The 18,254-nt window shown below is 35.9% G+C and overlaps 1 protein-coding gene across 1 annotated transcript in view; it reads right to left on the bottom strand.

Annotated features, from left to right (window-relative positions):
- SPPL3 (signal peptide peptidase like 3) overlaps positions 1-18,254 on the bottom strand; it is a 128,295-nt gene that overhangs the window by 35,309 nt on the left and 74,732 nt on the right. The window contains exon 2 of the mRNA XM_007183964.3: positions 18,006-18,083. Coding sequence (XP_007184026.1) covers positions 18,006-18,083 — 78 coding nt within the window. The remainder of the gene's footprint in view (positions 1-18,005; positions 18,084-18,254) is intronic.

The following is an 18,254-nucleotide window of genomic DNA, read 5'->3' as shown; positions in this document are numbered from 1 at the left end:
ACTGCAATGAGAAGCCCGTGCACCTCAACGAAAACCCAACGCCTCCAATAAATAAATAAATAAATTTATTAAAAAAAAATTAAAATGCGGTTGTTAAGGTGGACCCTACTCCAATATGACTGCCGTCCTTATAAGAAGAGGAGATTAAGACAGAGAGAGAGAGGGCAGACAGCAGAAGCAAGAAAAACTACAATCCTGCAGCCTGTGGAACAAAAACCGCATTTACAGAAAGATAGACAAGATGAAAAGGCAGAGGGCTATATACCAGATGAAGGAACAAGAAAAAACCCCAGAAAAACAACTAAATGAAGCGGAGATAGGCAACCTTCCAGAAAAAGAATTCAGAATAATGATAGTGAAGATGATCCAGGACCTTGGAATAAGAATGGAGGCAAAGATCGAGAAGATGCAAGAAATGATTAACAAAGACCTAGAAGAATTAAAGAACAAACAGAGATGACCAATACAATAACTGAAATGAAAACTACACTAGAAGGAATCAATAGCAGAATAACTGAGGCAGAAGAACAGATAAGTGACTTGGAAGACAGAATGGTGGAATTCACTGCTGCGGAACAGAATAAAGAAAAAAGAATGAAAAGAAACGAAGACAGCCTAAGAGACCTCTGGGACAACATTAAACGCAACAACATTCGCATTATAGGGGTCCCAGAAGGAGAAGAGAGAGAGAAAGGACCAGAGAAAATATTTGAAGAGATTATAGTCGAAAACTTCCCTAACATGGGAAAGCAAATAGCCACCCAAGTCCAGGAAGCGCAGAGAGTCCCATACAGGATAAACCCAAGGAGAAACACACCGAGACACACAGTAATCAAATTGGCAAAAATTAAAGACAAAGAAAAATTATTGAAAGCAGCAAGGGAAAAACGACAAATAACATACAAGGGAACTCCCATAAGGTTAACAGCTGATTTCTCAGCAGAAACTCTACAAGCCAGAAGGGAGTGGCATATATACTTAAAGTGATGAAAGGGAAGAACCTACAACCAAGATTACTCTACCCGGCAAGGATCTCATTTAGATTTGATGACGAAATCAAAAGCTTTACAGACAAGCAAAAGCTAAGAGAATTCAGCACCACCAAACCAGCTCTACAACAAATGCTAAAGGAACTTCTCTAAGTGGGAAACACAAGAGAAGAAAAGGACCTACAAAAACAAACCCAAAACAATTAAGAAAATGGTCATAGGAACACACATATCGATAATTACCTTAAACGAGAATGGATTAAATGCTCCAGCCAAAAGACACAGGCTTGCTGAATGGATACAAAAACAAGACCCATATATATGCTGTCTACAAGAGACCCACTTCAGACCTAGGGACACATACAGACTGAAAGTGAGGGGATGGAAAAAGATATTCCATGCAAATGCACATCAAAAGAAGGCTGGAGTAGCAATACTCATATCAGATAAAATAGACTTTAAAATAAAGAATGTTACAAGAGACAAGGAAGGACACTACATAATGATCAAGGGATCAATCCAAGAAGAAGATATAACAATTATAAATATATATGCACCCAACATAGGAGCACCTCAATACATAAGGCAACTGCTAACAGCTATAAAAAAGGAAATTGACAGTAACACAATAATAATGGGGGACTTTAACACCTCACTTACACCAATGGACAGATCATCCAAAATGAAAATAATTAAGGAAACAGAAGCTTTAAATGACACAATAGACCAGATAGATTTAATTGATATTTATAGGACATTCCATCCAAAAACAGCAGATTACACTTTCTTCTCAAGTGCGCACGGAACGTTCTCCAGGATAGATCACATCTTGGGTCACAAATCAAGCCTCAGTAAATTTAAGAAAATTGAAACCATATCAAGCATCTTTTCTGACCACAACGCTATGAGATTAGAAATGAATTACAGGGAAAAAAACATAAAAAACACAAACACATGGAGGCTAAACAATACGTTACTAAATAACCAAGAGATCACTAAAGAAATCAAAGAGGAAATCAAAAAGTACCTAGAGACAAATGACAATGAAAACACGACGATCCAAAACCTATGGGATGCAGCAAAAGCAGTTCTAAGAGGGAAGTTTATAGCTATACAAGCCTACCTAAAGAAACAAGAAAAATCTCAAGTAAACAATCTAACCTTACACCAAAAGAAACTAGAGAAAGAAGAACAAACAAAACCCAAAGTTAGCAGAAGGAAAGAAATCATAAAGATCAGAGTGGAAATAAATGAAATAGAAACAAAGAAAACAACAGCAAAGATCAATAAAACTAAAAGCTGGTTCTTTGAGAAGATAAACAAAATTGATAAGCCATTAGCCAGACTCATCAAGAAAAAGAGGGAGAGGACTCAAATCAATAAAATCAGAAATGAAAAAGGAGAAGTTACAACAGACACCGCAGAAATACAAAGTATCCTAAGAGACTACTACAAGCAACTTTATGCCAATAAAATGGACAACCTGGAAGAAATGGACAAATTCGTACAAAGGTATAACCTTCCAAGACTGAACCAGGAAGAAACAGAAAATATGAACAGACCAATCACAAGTAATGAAATTGAAACTGTGATTAAAAATCTTCCAACAAACAAAAGTCCAGGACCAGAGGGCTTCACAGGTGAATTCTATCAAACATTTAGAGAAGAGCTAACACCTATCCTTCTCAAACTCTTCCAAAAATTTGCAGAGGAAGGAACACTCTCAAACTCATTCTATGAGGTCACCATCACCTTGATACCAAAACAGACAAAGACACTACAAAAAAAGAAAATTACAGACCAATATCACTGATGAATATAGATGCAAAAATCCTCAACAAAATACTGGCAAACAGAATCCAACAACACATTAAAAGGATCATACACCACGATCGAGTGGGATTTATCCCAGGGATGCAAGGATTCTTCAGTATATGCAAATCAATCAATGTGATACACCATATTAACAAATTGAAGAATAAAAACCATATGATCATCTCAATAGATGCAGAAAAAGCTTTTGACAAAATTCAACACCCATTTATGATAAAAACTCTCCAGAAAGTGGGCATAGAGGGAACCTACCTCAACATAATAAAGGCCATATATGACAAACCCACAGCAAACATCATTCTCAACGGTGAAAAACTGAAAGCATTTCCTCTAAGATCAGGAACGAGACAAGGATGTCCACTCTCACCACTATTATTCAACATAGTTCTGGAAGTCCTAGCCACAGCAATCAGAGAAGAAAAAGAAATAAAAGGAATACAAATTGGAAAAGAAGAAGTAAAACTGTCACTGTTTGCAGATGACATGATACTATACATAGAGAATCCTAAAACTGCCACCAGAAAACTGCTAGAGCTAATTAATGAATATGGTAAAGTTGCAGGATACAAAATTAATGCACAGAAATCTCTTGCATTCCTATACACTAATGATGAAAAATCTGAAAGAGAATTATGGAAACACTCCCATTTACCATTGCAACAAAAAGAATAAAATACTTAGGAATAAACCTACCTAGGGAAACAAAAGACCTGTATGCAGAAAACTATAAGACACTGATGAAAGAAATTAACGATGATACCAACAGATGGAGAGATATACCATGTTCTTGGATTGGAAGAATCAACATTGTGAAAATGACTATACTACCCAAAGAAATCTACAGATTCAATGCAATCCGTATCAAATTACCAATGGCATTTTTTACGGAGCTAGAACAAATCATCTTAAAATTTGTATGGAGACACAAAAGACCCCGAATAGCCAAAGCAGTCTTGAGGGAAAAAAACGGAGCTGGAGGAATCAGACTCCCTGACTTCAGACTATACTACAAAGCTACAGTAATCAAGACAATATGGTACTGGCACAAAAACAGAAACATATATCAATGGAACAAGATAGAAAGCCCAGAGATAAACCCATGCACCTATGGTCAACTAATCTATGACAAAGGAGGCAAAGATATACAATGGAGAAAAGACAGTCTCTTCAATAAGTGATGCTGGGAAAACTGGACAGCTACATGTAAAAGAATGAAATTAGAACACTCCCTAACACCATACACAAAAATAAACTCAAAATGGATTCGAGACCTAAATGTAAGACTGGACACTATAAAACTCTTAGAGGAAAACATAGGAAGAACACTCTTTGACATAAATCACAGCAAGATCTTTTTTGATCCACCTCCTAGAGTAATGGAAATAAAAACAAAAATAAACAAATGGGACCTAATGAAACTTCAAAGCTTTTGCCCAGCAAAGGAAACCATAAACAAGACGAAAAGACAACCCTCAGAGTGGGAGAAAATATTTGCAAACGAATCAACGGACAAAGGATTAATCTCCAAAATATATAAACAGCTCATTCAGCTCAATATTAAAGAAACAAACACCCCAATCCAAAAATGGGCAGAAGACCTAAATAGAGATTTCTCCAAAGAAGACATACAGACGGCCACGAAGCACATGAAAAGATGCTCAACATCACTAATTATTAGAGAAATGCAAATCAAAACTACAATGAGGTATCACCTCACACCAGTTAGAATGGGCATCATCAGAAAATCTACAAACAACAAATGCTGGAGAGGGTGTGGAGAAAAGGGAACCCTCTTGCACAGTTGGTGGGAATGTAAATTGATAAAGCCACTATGGAGAACAATATGGAGGTTCCTTAAAAAACTAAAAATAGAATTACCATATGACCCAGCCATCCCACTACTGGGCATATACCCAGGGAAAACCGTAATTCAAAAAGACACATGCACCCCAATGTTCATTGCAGCACTATTTACAATAGCCAGGTCATGGAAGCAACCTAAATGCCCATCGACAAACGAATGGATAAAGAAGATGTGGTTCATATATACAATGGAATATTACTCAGCCATAGAAAGGAACGAAATCGAGTCATCTGTTGAGACGTGGATGGATCTAGAGACTGTCATACAGAGTGAAGTAAGTCAGAAAGAGAAAAACAAATATCGTATATTAACGCATGTATGTGGAACCTAGAAAAATGGTACAGATGAGCTGGTTTGCAGGGCAGAAGTTGAGACACAGATGTAGAGAACGGACATATGGACACCAAGGGGGGAAAACTGCGGTGGGGTGGGGATGGTGGTGTGCTGAATTGGGCAATTGGGATTGACATGTATACACTGATGTGTATAAAATTGATGACTAATAAGAACCTGCAGTATAAACAAACAAACAAACAACTAATACTAAACTTTCATTGGGTTATGTGTATGGAAATATGTTAATATAACCGTTTCAGACATTACATGAAATTTCTAAAAATCTTATATGTTCTGGTATAATGTTGTAAGTCATAATCCTAGTTATTACTTTAAAATGTATATCTCAGAAATAACTAATTTTCTTGTCAACTGCATTATTATGGACTTTCATCAAATCTTTAACCGTGGTCATTTTTAAGTCTTTTGTCATTTACAGACAGTTCTGGGTGTACTCTGATGCTTTTGCAAATATGTTCCTATAAAAGGGTTTCATCTTCAAGAAATTCATGGAAAAAACTCTGACAAGTACAGGTTTCTGGTAACTGACGGTACTGCTGAACTGAATGAATAAGCATTTTCAGAACTCTAATGAAAAACGCATGAACTCATAAAAGTCCTAACAAAAGATCAAGATTAAAAAAAAAATTAATTACATGGGACTGAGTGAACTGATGAGGATGAGTATAATTTTTGTGACTTTCTGTTTGAACTAAAAAAAAAAAAAAGGCAGAGAGAGAGACAGATACACTAGACACATGCACACACAGAGAAAAGACCACAGGAAGGGCACCATCTACATGTGAAGATAGTCATCTATAAGCCATTTCAGAATGAAACCAACTCTGCCAATACCTCAATCTTGGACTTCTAGCCTCCAGAACTGGGAGGAAGTAAATTTCTGCTGTTTAAGTCACCCAGTCTGTGGTACTTTGTTATGGTAGCCCTAGCAAACTATACAGAGATGCTCTATCATTATCCCTATAGTAAGGAAACCAAGGTTCTTATTATACCACTCTGCCCTGGCTGTATCATCTCCCCTTACAAAACAACCAAACTTCTATATTTTTTTCTGAAAAAGTAACATATATGATTATTTAAAAACTCAAACAATACAGAATGGTACAAAACAAAAGACTCCTATAATCCCTATCTCCAGAGATATATATGTTTGGTATATATTTTGCCTTTTAAAAAAATGAGGCTTAATATGTCATCTCACAAGTTAATTTTCATTCAGTAGTATGCCAAGATTATCTTTCCACATCAATACATACAACTCCTTTTCATTTAAAAACAACAAGAAAAACAGCTAAGACTATTTCTCCTTGGGTTAACTTGATCTGACATTATTTTTGGATGAATTGCATATATCCTGCCTTATTAGAGAGAAATAGTAAGAAAAGCAACCTTTTACAAGCAGATGATATGGTTTGATCTTGATGGGTGGGGTATAACCGTCAACTGAGCCTGCTAGATAAGTAGTGTCAGAAAGAATGACAACTGATCAACACTGTTCAAATTTAAGTTGATGTATAAGTATAAACCCCAGGGTGCATTTTTTGGTCACTTTGATGTACATTTAACAAGTAGTTTATCACAGACAGTACATCAGGAAGTAGTTTAACATTCTCTGAGTGCTTTAATTCTCTAAGTGCTTTAGTTTATCACAGACAGTACATCAGGAAATAGTTTAACATTCTCTGAGTGCTTTAATAAGGTTTTATTGTGGCTGAGGTAGAGATCTGGTTATATTTGCTTCAAATTTTTTTCAGGCTAAAACTAATTTCAGTTGTAAGGAACAGAACTTTAGGAAATTAACTATTAGTATCTTTAGGTACTAGACTGGATTATATAGGGTTTTCTGAGAAAGTCCTAGGCCCATGAAAACTTCCACTGCTTGCTGAGGACAAGGGAAAATATGGGCTTATAGTTAGGCCATTTTACGTTCCTTGGTTGTGATAAAAATGCAAATGTGCTCTAAGAACTGTTAAGACAAAGAGGTCTGTATTCAGCCAGCCACGGAGTACACATCTGGACCACTGCCCACATTTATCAAGAAATCAATATTCAGGAATAATCAGTTGAAGAATTAATAACCCATTAATTTCTCCAGGTATTGTACAATGTAACATTAGACCACAGTAAGCTAGCAATCTAGACCACAGCTTTCTGCTGCTGGCTGTGTCTCCCCAGTTTTGGCGAAATTGCTTTTGCTGAAATCTGTTTTCACAAAATGCTACCAGCTTATATTGAAGGGTACTATAATTCATTCAACAAACAATGAATGCCTATTATGAATGCTATGAAATTCAATGTTGCATCCTCCTTCTGAGGGTCTTTGGGATAAAGGTCTGTCTGATCTTAAGACCAAGAATAATTGCAATTCACCTGAACAACTGGGTTCTTTTTATTCAAGGACATTGTAAAGTTTTTCTTTCTTTCTTCTGAAAGTTGGCTGCTAGAAAGCTTACTGTGGTGTCAGTGGACCACCAGTAGTAAGCGTGCTGGCCAATATGGTATACATTTTTAGACTTATTTTTGGCTCTACTTTGTCTCCACCCATACTTTTCTTTGGCCCCATTTTAATTTACCTTATCTCATCACAACTTGTAAAACTTAATAAATGGTCTGAAATCCTTTTGGACAGGGCAGAGCAAAAATAAACAATTGCAGGAAGCAAAATGGAGCTGAGAACACATTTACTGAAAGTTATACTTGTTCATGTTTGAATTCTGATAACGGAGTACAACTGTGAATACTGGAGGAGAAAGGCAAATTGAACTTTTTTATTTTAATATTTTAATTTAAGAGTACCATGTTTTTTGATCATTTCAGTTTTGGAAGCAAGCACAATGAAGGGGAGAATTCACTCGGTCAAGGTAAACACTATATGGCTGAACTTGGCTTTACGCTAAATGTGTGTTCCTAGAAAAGTTACAGTGGTTTTTATAAATGGAACATTGAAAAAGGAACTGATAAAACTGTTAAATATATCAAGGAACTTGTCCATATACATTACAATGTACATAACCATTCCCTACATTATCTAATAAATTCAGATTCCTGTATGTTTTCTTAAAGTAGGACAGGTTATGAGAGGGCAAAAAGAACAATTCAAAAGATAAGCATATCACACATCAGTGTGTGATAAACACATCATGACATTTGTGAACCATAGTCAGACTTATTTTGGTTAACCTGATCTAACTTAATTACATGCATTTAGTATGAAGGGCAACACAATCATATGAAGTGCATTTCTTATCATCTCTGCGGTCTTACTAACCTGATGACATTGTCTTCCTAAAGTAGGTTTGGGTATAAGCAAATAAACTATCCTCACCATTAAAGAAAGCACAGGTAGGTGCTTGCCTTAAAAAAAAGGTAGTAGTTACTCTATAAAAGTTCCATTATTCCTTTATATAGCAACTTCACATATACAGAGATATATGTATTATATATTATCTATTTGTCTATTGATCATAAAGTGTATCTTCCTTTTGATTTCCTTTTACATCTACTTCATTTTTTAAAATTTATTTCATTAATTAATTAATTTTTGGCTGCACTGGGTCTTCGTTGCTGCGTGCGGGCTTTCTCTCCTTGTGGCGAGGGGGGGCTACTCTTTGTTGCGGTGCGCAGGCTTCTCATTGTGGTGGCTTCTCTTGTTGCGGAGCACGGGCTCTAGGCACGCGGGCTTCAGTAGTTGTGGCACGCCGGCTCAGTAGTTGTGGTTCGCAGGCTCTAGAGCACAGGCTCAGTAGTTGTGGTGCATGGGCTTAGTTGCTCCATGGCATGTGGGATCTTCCCAGACCAGGGCTCGAACCCGTGTCCCCTGCATTGGCAGGCGGATTCTTAACCACTGCGCCACCAGGGAAGTCCCTACATCTACTTCCAACCTGTTATTCTTTTGTCTATGATTCCTGATGGGACAGAACTTAAGTGTCTTGACAGTAATAAGCTGTCTAAGAAATTCTAAACCATCCTCACATTGTAATTCTTGGGTCCATATGCCCATCAGGACAGTCCCCTTCTCCTCCCCTCTCCCCTCCATTAATGTTCTCCTGTTGATTTGTCAAAGGCTTTGGGGACATACATATTAGGTGAGTAATTATGCTATTTTTTTCCTGAGCAGCTGGAAAGATTAAGGAGAGACAGGTGTCATCTTTAAGTAATATAGGAAGTCCAGCTAGCAAAGCTCAGCCAAGGGATGGCGAACGTTAAAGGTTCCTAAATCAAGGATTTGTTTTGGGCTTTAGAATCTCATTTTATTTGGCACAGTTTTCCCCTCTGTACTTTGAAATGTGAAAGCCTGGGGGTAATTAACCAGTACAATTCACAAATCTTTTATCCTGTATTTTATGATTTTCTCCATGTCATCCCAGCTCTAAACAAATAAAATGGAATAATTTAAGTGAGCAAATAATATATTTTTATGGTCCCAAATCAGAGGAGATAAGAACATATTAATATCTGGCTGGGCATTTGGAGGGGCAATAGGGACAGGGCTAAACAAATTCAAGAAGGATTTTTTTTGTGCATGACCTATATGGAATGGAGCATGAAAGTGAATCATGGAAGCCAAGGGAGGAGAAATTTGCAATAGGTAAGTGGTGGTAAACCATGAAGGCTTATCAAGAATGAGGATTGAGGGGAAACTTTTTTGATTTAGCAAAAAGGGAAATTCTGAGAACTTCAGGAGAACTTCTACAGAGTTGTAAAAGGTAAATAACATATCAGTGAATGGGTCCGTAAAATGCTACCAGCAATGAAGAACCAACAACTTAGTGTTAGGTAAGAGTTTATCAAAGTGTGTTGTGTAGGTCACCTGAATGAGGTGCTGGGCCCCCATCCTAAACCTACTGAACAATCTTCCCCAGGTGATTTTTATGCACAATAAGGTCTGAGAACCACTGCTGAAGAAAAAAAATCACCAAAAAACGGGTTTTTAAGAAAGCTTCTCATTCCTTCTGACTTTACTACCAGATCAATTTATTTGCTTCATATTTAAAACTTTATTATTGTTCTCAATAGCCAGCAGCAGTAAAGTACTGCTTGAGTTTGAATCCCAGCTCCATCACTTATTACTTGGGTAAGCTACTTGACATTTCTGGGCCCTAGTTTCCTCATTTATACAATGGGAATAACAATACCTATCCTGTTGAATTGATGTGAGGATTAATGAGACTTTATGTAAAGCACTTAGCACTGTACTTGGTACATAAATGTTCAGTAAAATGTTAGCTATTTTCTTCATCAGGTTTCTTTAATATAGTCAAGGTCTAAGTAAAAAAAAAATTATAATAGCCAATAAAAATCATACATCGCTATCCAATCCCCTCAGAGTAAGAAAAAGAAGTCACTCACAACAATTGAGAGGCATCTAAACTGGTAGAAATGGTAGAAGTCAGAGAGCAAGATAGATTGGGAAGCATCATTCAGCACCCTAGGGTACCCAAATGGCTGTGTCTTAATGAAGAACTCCCTTAAGTATTTTCATCAAGGAATCCACATCCAAATAAGTAACAGGTCAGTTCTTCATCTAGCTATGCCTTGTTTACATTAAAGCAAGAATCAAGGAAATTACCCTGCTACCAGTTTTTTTTTTTTCACACACACACACTGTATTTTATTTTTACAAGAGATAAATAGACTGACACCAAGCATTGTACATGGATGACCACAACAAAAGCAACAATGATTGCAATTACCAAACATGAAACACACTCATACTATGTCATAATATTGACATTCAGTCCAGTAATCCTCCACTGTAACAGCTCCTTTACTTTGCAGTGAAAATTGATTTATATATTCTTTGCCTCTGAGTCCTTGTAGGATTTTTTTTTTTAATTCAGACAGAAAGTCACAAAAATTATACTCATCCTCATCAGTTCACTCAGTCCCATATAATTAATTTTTTTTTCATCTTGATCTTTTGTTAGCACTTTTATGAGTTCATCAGTTTTTCATTAGAGTTCTGAAAATGCTTATTCATTCAGTTCAGCAGTACAGTCAGTTACCAGAAACCTGTACTTGTCAGAGTCTATTCCATGAATTTCTTGAGGATGAAACCCTTTTATAGGAACATATTTGCAAAAGCATCAGAGTACACCCAGAACTGTCTGTAAATGACAAGACTTAAAAATGACCACAGTTAAAGATTTGATGAAAGTTCATAATATTCTGAGATATACATTTTAAAGTAATAACTAGGATTATGACTTATAACATTATACCAGAACATATAAGATTTTTAGAAATTTCATGTAATGTCTGAAACGTTTATATTAACATATTTCCATACACACAACCCAATGAAAGTTTAGTATTAGTTGTTTTGTTTGTTTGTTTATACTGCAGGTTCTTATTAGTCATCAATTTTATACACATCAGTGTATACATGTCAATCCCAGTCGCCCAATTCAGCACACCACCATCCCCACCCCACTGCAGTTTTCCCCCCTTGGTGTCCATATGTCCGTTCTCTACATCTGTGTCTCAACTTCTGCCCTGCAAACCGGCTCATCTGTACCATTTTTCTAGGTTCCACATACATGCGTTAATATACGATATTTGTTTTTCTCTTTCTGACTTACTTCACTCTGTATGACAGTCTCTAGATCCATCCACGTCTCAACAAATGACTCGATTTCGTTCCTTTCTATGGCTGAGTAATATTCCATTGTATATATGTACCACATCTTCTTTATCCATTCGTCTGTCGATGGGCATTTAGGTTGCTTCCATGACCTGGCTATTGTAAATAGTGCTGCAATGAACATTGGGGTGCATGTGTCTTTTTGAATTACGGTTTTCTCTGGGTATATGCCCAGTAGTGGGATTGCTGGGTCATATGGTAATTCTATTTTTAGTTTTTTAAGTAACCTCCATATTGTTCTCCATAGTGGCTGTATCAATTTACATTCCCACCAACAGAGCAAGAGGGTTCCCTTTTCCCCACACCCTCTCCAGCATTTGTTGTTTGTAGATTTTCTGATGATGCCCATTCTAACTGGTGTGAGGTGATACCTCATTGCAGTTTTGATTTGCATTTCTCTAATAATTAGTGATGTTGCTGCTACCAGTTTTAACTCACTGACTACTGCAATTTTCATTTTGTTACCACAAAGAGATATTTTTGATAAGAGCCATTCCTATAAGCCCCCACGTGATCACAGGTCAATGAGTAAAAAGAAACTATCAGTTGAACTACAATATTTGACAAGTTTTGACCTATCAAAACAGTAATTTCAGTATGGTTTGTTTATTAAATACTTAGAAAGAGATGTGAAAATTTGTTGTAAAACTATTTGGTTAAGCACTACTAAAACAATACACTTACAAATCACTCTGGAAAGCTTAAAGAGAGTGCATTACAAGTCAGAATATAGTTACCACTATGCCACTATTGTTATAAATTATAGTTATAATACTCACAATTAATGAAATAACAACTTTCAAGATATGGGTTCACAGAGGTTAAGTTACCTGCCCCAAATTAAACAGTGGGAAGAGCCAAACTAGAACCAGTATCAGTCTCTTAACAAATTGTGTCTGCTTTGTGTATCAAGTTTCCATGAAAAATCTGCTTTTCTTACAGAGCTTCCCATCTCAAAAATGGCACCATCACTGGGTCCAGCTGTTTCAGGCCATAAACCTTGGAGTCACCCTTGACTCTTCTCTCTCACACACTATATCCATTCCATCAGCAATCCTGTCCTAAATCCACTGATATCTCACTCCACCATTATTAGCTTAGTTAAAGCACCATCATTTTTTGCCTATACTAGGGCAGCAGTCTCCCAGGTTTCCCTTATTTCACTCTTCCTTCTTACTCAACAATCTATTTCCCATACAGAACCTAGACCAACCTTTCTAAAACACAAACCAGATAATATCACTCCCTGCTCTCAACACTCTGCTGTAGGTTGATTTTTCCAACTGCATATGGAACATTCTCCAGGACACATCATACGCTAGGCCATAAAACAAGTCGCAAATATTTAAAAGGATTGAAGCCATAAAAAGTATGTCTCTGAGCACAGCAGAAGTGAGGCTGTTGAAATTCTTTTAAATAACAGAGAGAATTTTGACATATTCCAATTATTAGGAAAGTAAGTAACACACTTAGAAAGAACCCATAGGTCAAAGAAAAAAATCACCAGGAAAAATATCTTGAATTGAATGAAATGAAAATACAACATAACAAAAGTTATGGGTTGCAGCTAGAGCAGTGTTTAGAGGGAAATTTGTAGCTTTAAATGCCTATGTTAAAAAAGAAGAAAGGTTTCAAATCAGTAAATTGAGCTTCTACCTTAAGGATTTAGAAAAAGAAGCATAAATAAACTCAAAGCAAGCCGAAATAAGGAAATGATAGATTGGAGTGGAAATCAATGAAAAGCGAAAATAGAAAAAAGAAAAAGAAAAATCAATGAAATCAAAAGTTGGTTCTTTGAAAAGGTGAACAAAATTGACAAACCTTTAGCTAGACTAACAAAAAAAAGACAGAAGACATAAATGACTAAAATAGAAAATGGAAGAGGGAACATCACTACTGATGAACAGAAATTAAGAGGAGGAGAAGGAGGAGGAAAGATTAAAGGCAGTCAGATTTTTTTTTTCCAGAAAAAAAAATGTACTTATCTTTATCACACACAAAGAATGACAGAAAGCAATGGTAAAATGCTAACATCTGAGGAATCTGGGTAAAGAGTATATGAGAATTTTTTGTACTAATTTTACAACTTTTATGCCTGAAATTATTTCAAAATAAATGTTTTAAAGAAATTAAAAATAAAATACTATCAAAAGAAAGCAGGTATAGCAATATTAATGTCAGACAAAATAAAACTCAAAGCAAAAAGCATAAAACATAAGAAAAAGGGCTACTGGATAATAATTTGAAAATACAGTCTACCAAGATATAATATCATAAACCTTTTTGTACTTAATAACTTTAAAAATGAATCAACAAAAATAAAAGGGAAAACAGACAAATTCCAATCACAGTTGAATACTTTTAACTATCCTAGAAATTAACAGATAAAATAAAAGGCATTCAGATTTGAAAGGAAGAAGCAAAGCTGTCTTTACTTGCAGGCTGCATTACCCTGCATGTAGGAAACCCCAAGAAATCCATACACAAAAAACTACTAGCACTAATAAATGAGTTCAGCAAAGCTACAGGATACCAGGTTAATATTTTAAAATCATTCATAGTTCTATATACTTAGCAATGAAAAATCTAAAAATAAATCAAGGAAAAATTCCATCAACAATAACATCGAAAAGAATAAAATACTTAGGAATAAGTTTAACAGAAGTGGTGCAAACCTTGTACACTGAAAATTACAAAACATTACTAAGAAAAATTAAAGATTATCTAAATAAATGGAGAGACATTCCAGGTCCCTGGATTGAAAGACTCAATATTATTAAGATAGCAATTCTCCCCAAACTGATCTATACATACACAATACCTATCAAAATCCCAGAAGAATTTTTGTAGAAACAGACCAGCTGAACCTAAACTTAATATGGAAATACAAAGGATCCATAACAGCCAAACACTTTTGAAAAAGAACAGAGTTGTAGGACTTACACTACTAGATCTCAACATTTACTATAAAAGCTCTAGCAATCGGACTTCCCTGGTGGCACAGTGGTTAAGAATCCACCTGCCAATGCAGGGGACATGGGTTCGAGCCCTGGTCCGGGAAGATCCCACATGCCACGGAGCAACTAAGCCCATATGCCACAACTACTGAGCCTGTGATCTAGAGCCCGCGAGCCACAACTACTGAAGCCCATGCACCTAGAGCCCATGCTCCTCAACAAGAGAAGCCACCGCAATGAGAAGCCTGCACACCACAACAAAGAGTAGCCCCCGCTCACTGCAACTAGAGAAAGCCCGCATGCAGCAACGAGACACAACACAGCCAAAAATAAATAACTAAAATAATAAATTTATTTAAAAAAAAAAAAAAAAAGAAATGGGAAGTCCCATGACAAATCCTTACAGTTACGGACAACTGATTTTTGACAATGGGTGAAGGATCGTCTTTTCACCAAATGGTGCTGGGACAACTGGATAGTCATATTCATAAAGACGAATTTAGATTTGTACTTCATTTGTATTTCCCAAAAATCAACTCAAAATGAATTATAGACTTAAATGTAAAACGTAAAAATATAGGAGAAAAACTGCTCATGGATAAGGCAAAGACTTCTCTGGTACAACACCAAAAGCATACTCCACAAGACAAAAAGTTGGTAAGTTGGACTTTATCAAAATAAAATATGTTTACGCTTTGAAAGACACTGTTAAGAAAATGAAAAGGCAAGCTAGAGACTGGAAGAAAATATTTGCAAATCATGTGACTGAGACAGAACCTGGATCTAGAATATTTAAAGAACTGTTACAATTTGGCATAAGACAACCCAATTTTATAATGGGCAAAGATTTGAATAGGCATTTCACCAAAGAAGAAAAACACATGCCTAACAAGTACATTAAATGATGCTCAACATCTTTTCAACCTGATCTCAGTTATCAGGGAAATGCAATCAAAGCACAATGAGATATTTCATACCCCAGCACTAGAACGGCTATAATAAAAAGATAGTGGGCTTCCCTGATGGTGCAGTGGTTAAGAATCCTCCTGCCAATGCAGGGGACACGGGTTCGAGCCCTGGTCCGGGAAGATCCCACATGCTGCAGAGCAATGAAGCTCATGAGCCACAACTACTGAGCCCGCATGCCACAACTACTGAAGCCCAACACGCCTAGAGCCCGTGCTCCACAACAAGAGAAGCCACTGCAGTGAAAAGCCCACGCACCACAATGAAGAGTAGCCCCCGCTTACAGCAACTAAAGAAAGCCCGCGCGCAGCAACAAAGACCCAATGCAGCCAAAAACAATAAATAAAATAAATTTTAAAAATAATTAAAAAAAAATAGTAACGTGTTTTAAAAAGCCCTTACCAGCTACTGAACTGTATGCTTAGAAATGGTTAAAATAGTAAATTTTATGTTATGTATATTTTACTGCACACACACACAAAGCCTTTAACAATACTTAAAAAAAAAAAAAAAAAAAGATGAAAAAAGCAGGAAAAACCAAAGCCAAACCTCCCCAAATCTTCCATCTTTAGATGGCTTCTCTGGTGATTTCTATCAAATATTTAAAAAAGAAGTAGCACAATTTCACGTAATCTTTTCCAGAAAACAGAAGAGGAGGAAATACTTCCAAATTTACTTAAAATGAGGTAAATTTAAATGTATAATTAAAGGCATCATGATTTACTTTTTGCAGAAAGTGCATTATTAAAGTATAAAAGACATAAAGTATTGGACCACAAGTCTTGAGAACTGGGTTCCAATCCAGATTTTGTTACCAACTAGTTGTATAATCTTTAGCAAGTTACCTCATCTTGTTGGGCCTCGGTTTCCTCATTTGTAAAATAAGGAGACGTACCAGAGAAATCCTTTCCATCCTCATAATATAATTCTATGGTACATTTATTACATAAAATTTTGTTTAAAACTTGCCCAATTCTAAGTTGGTATAACCCTTCTGGAAAACAACATGGCAATATGTAGTAAGAGCCAGTTCCTACTCTTTGGAGAAGTTTTTCAATTTTTGGATATTTATCTTAGGGATATTTTTCAGCCAAAGCAAAAGAGTACATAAAAAGATGGTCACTTTAACAACTCACATGTCCAAAAAGAGTGGAATAAGATAGTAATACAAAGAAATATCAAATTACTAAAAATTAGTATGAAGATGATAATGAAAAATATTTTTGTTAGATAATAATCAGAATATAAATGATTTAAACTATAAAAATGTACACAGTATATAAGTATATGCCAAATAAAATGTCATATGAGCTATAATGAAAGGAGTATTAGAGTTGTGAGTCTAAAGTTTTTTTTTAATTATAAAGACTTTTGAAATGTTGAAACATTATATACTCAAAAAGAAAAAACCAAAAACTTGTCCAAAGGATAGAGATACAAAATATCAGGATTATGCTGATGAGGTTCTAAATTGCCCTGGCTTGACTAATGCTTCCTAAGAGTGGTTATGAACCTAGGGCTCCCAGCTGAAGTCTCAATGATTAAAACTTTTATCAACTGATACTGGAATTATCAACAGTATTTTACTTGTTCTACTCAGTGTTGAGATAAAGCCTGAAAGTCTTATGATTTTACCAAATACCCATTAAAATCCAGATATAATCTGGATAGTTCAAAATCCTTATGCCTCATTATTTCGTTTATCACTGTTGCTCCCTTTCAAGTTCTCAATTTAAAATTTCTCAGGCAGCCTTCATTTTTAAATGTATCAGCCACAAAACTATTTGAGTTATACAACCACCAAATTTCCTCTAAAGTAAGAATAGTGAAAAGAACGGAGTATCTAGCTTCCTGATTTTCCTTGTATTTCTACGGCTGTTTGCTAGGATGGGAACTTCAAGAAGGTCAGCAGAGAGAATACTTGGTAAATGCTACCGTGCACAATCCTCATAAAAGTAGGTTGAACCATATGAAATTATTTGTGTAGGTCAAAAATTTGACTATCAGCAGTCTCATATGGCTCAACGTAGGTCAGTGCCTTTTTTTTTTAATTAAGAAAAACTTTATGTCCCCTTTGAGACTCTGTAGAATCACTGTCAAGGACTCTCCTTAACCCTCTCAATGAGTGTATTTACGTGAATCCTTTTTTTCAGAACCAGAATTTAAGCAATTAGTTTTTGCTTGTTTGCATTAAAATGCCGAAGCCATAAGCAAAACCAAGAAGTGTTTTAACAGAAGCCAACCAAAGAATAAATATCAGAATTATCTTGTTCAACTCAATTCCTGTCAAAGTCATGTTTTTCCTCACAGAAGCAATAAGTTTTGGTGCCAACATTTTCAGAGCAATGCTTCTTCCACTTCCAATAGAAATCAATCCCATTCTGAGAGCATCTTACCTGAAACTACCATAGACTATAAGTAGAATGGAAATCAGAAATGTAGACACTTGACTGGAATCCACCAGGGAATAGGCCCTAGAGAAATAAGAGGAAAAAAATTTTAATCACATGGCAGCAAGTCCTCATGGAGTTTACAGTCTAATGGATTTCTATAAGCCCCACTAAGTTTTATTTTTGTCTTTAGGAAGGAAAACAGGTATAAATTAGCATTAACAAAATACATAATTAAAACATAGATCTGCTAGC

Source organism: Balaenoptera acutorostrata, chromosome 13, assembly GCF_949987535.1.
Source record: "Balaenoptera acutorostrata chromosome 13, mBalAcu1.1, whole genome shotgun sequence".
In the NCBI taxonomy this organism is placed as follows: Eukaryota; Metazoa; Chordata; class Mammalia; order Artiodactyla; family Balaenopteridae; genus Balaenoptera; species Balaenoptera acutorostrata.
The sequence above is the reverse complement of the archived record's forward strand: the minus strand, read 5'-3'. Positions and strand labels throughout refer to the sequence as shown.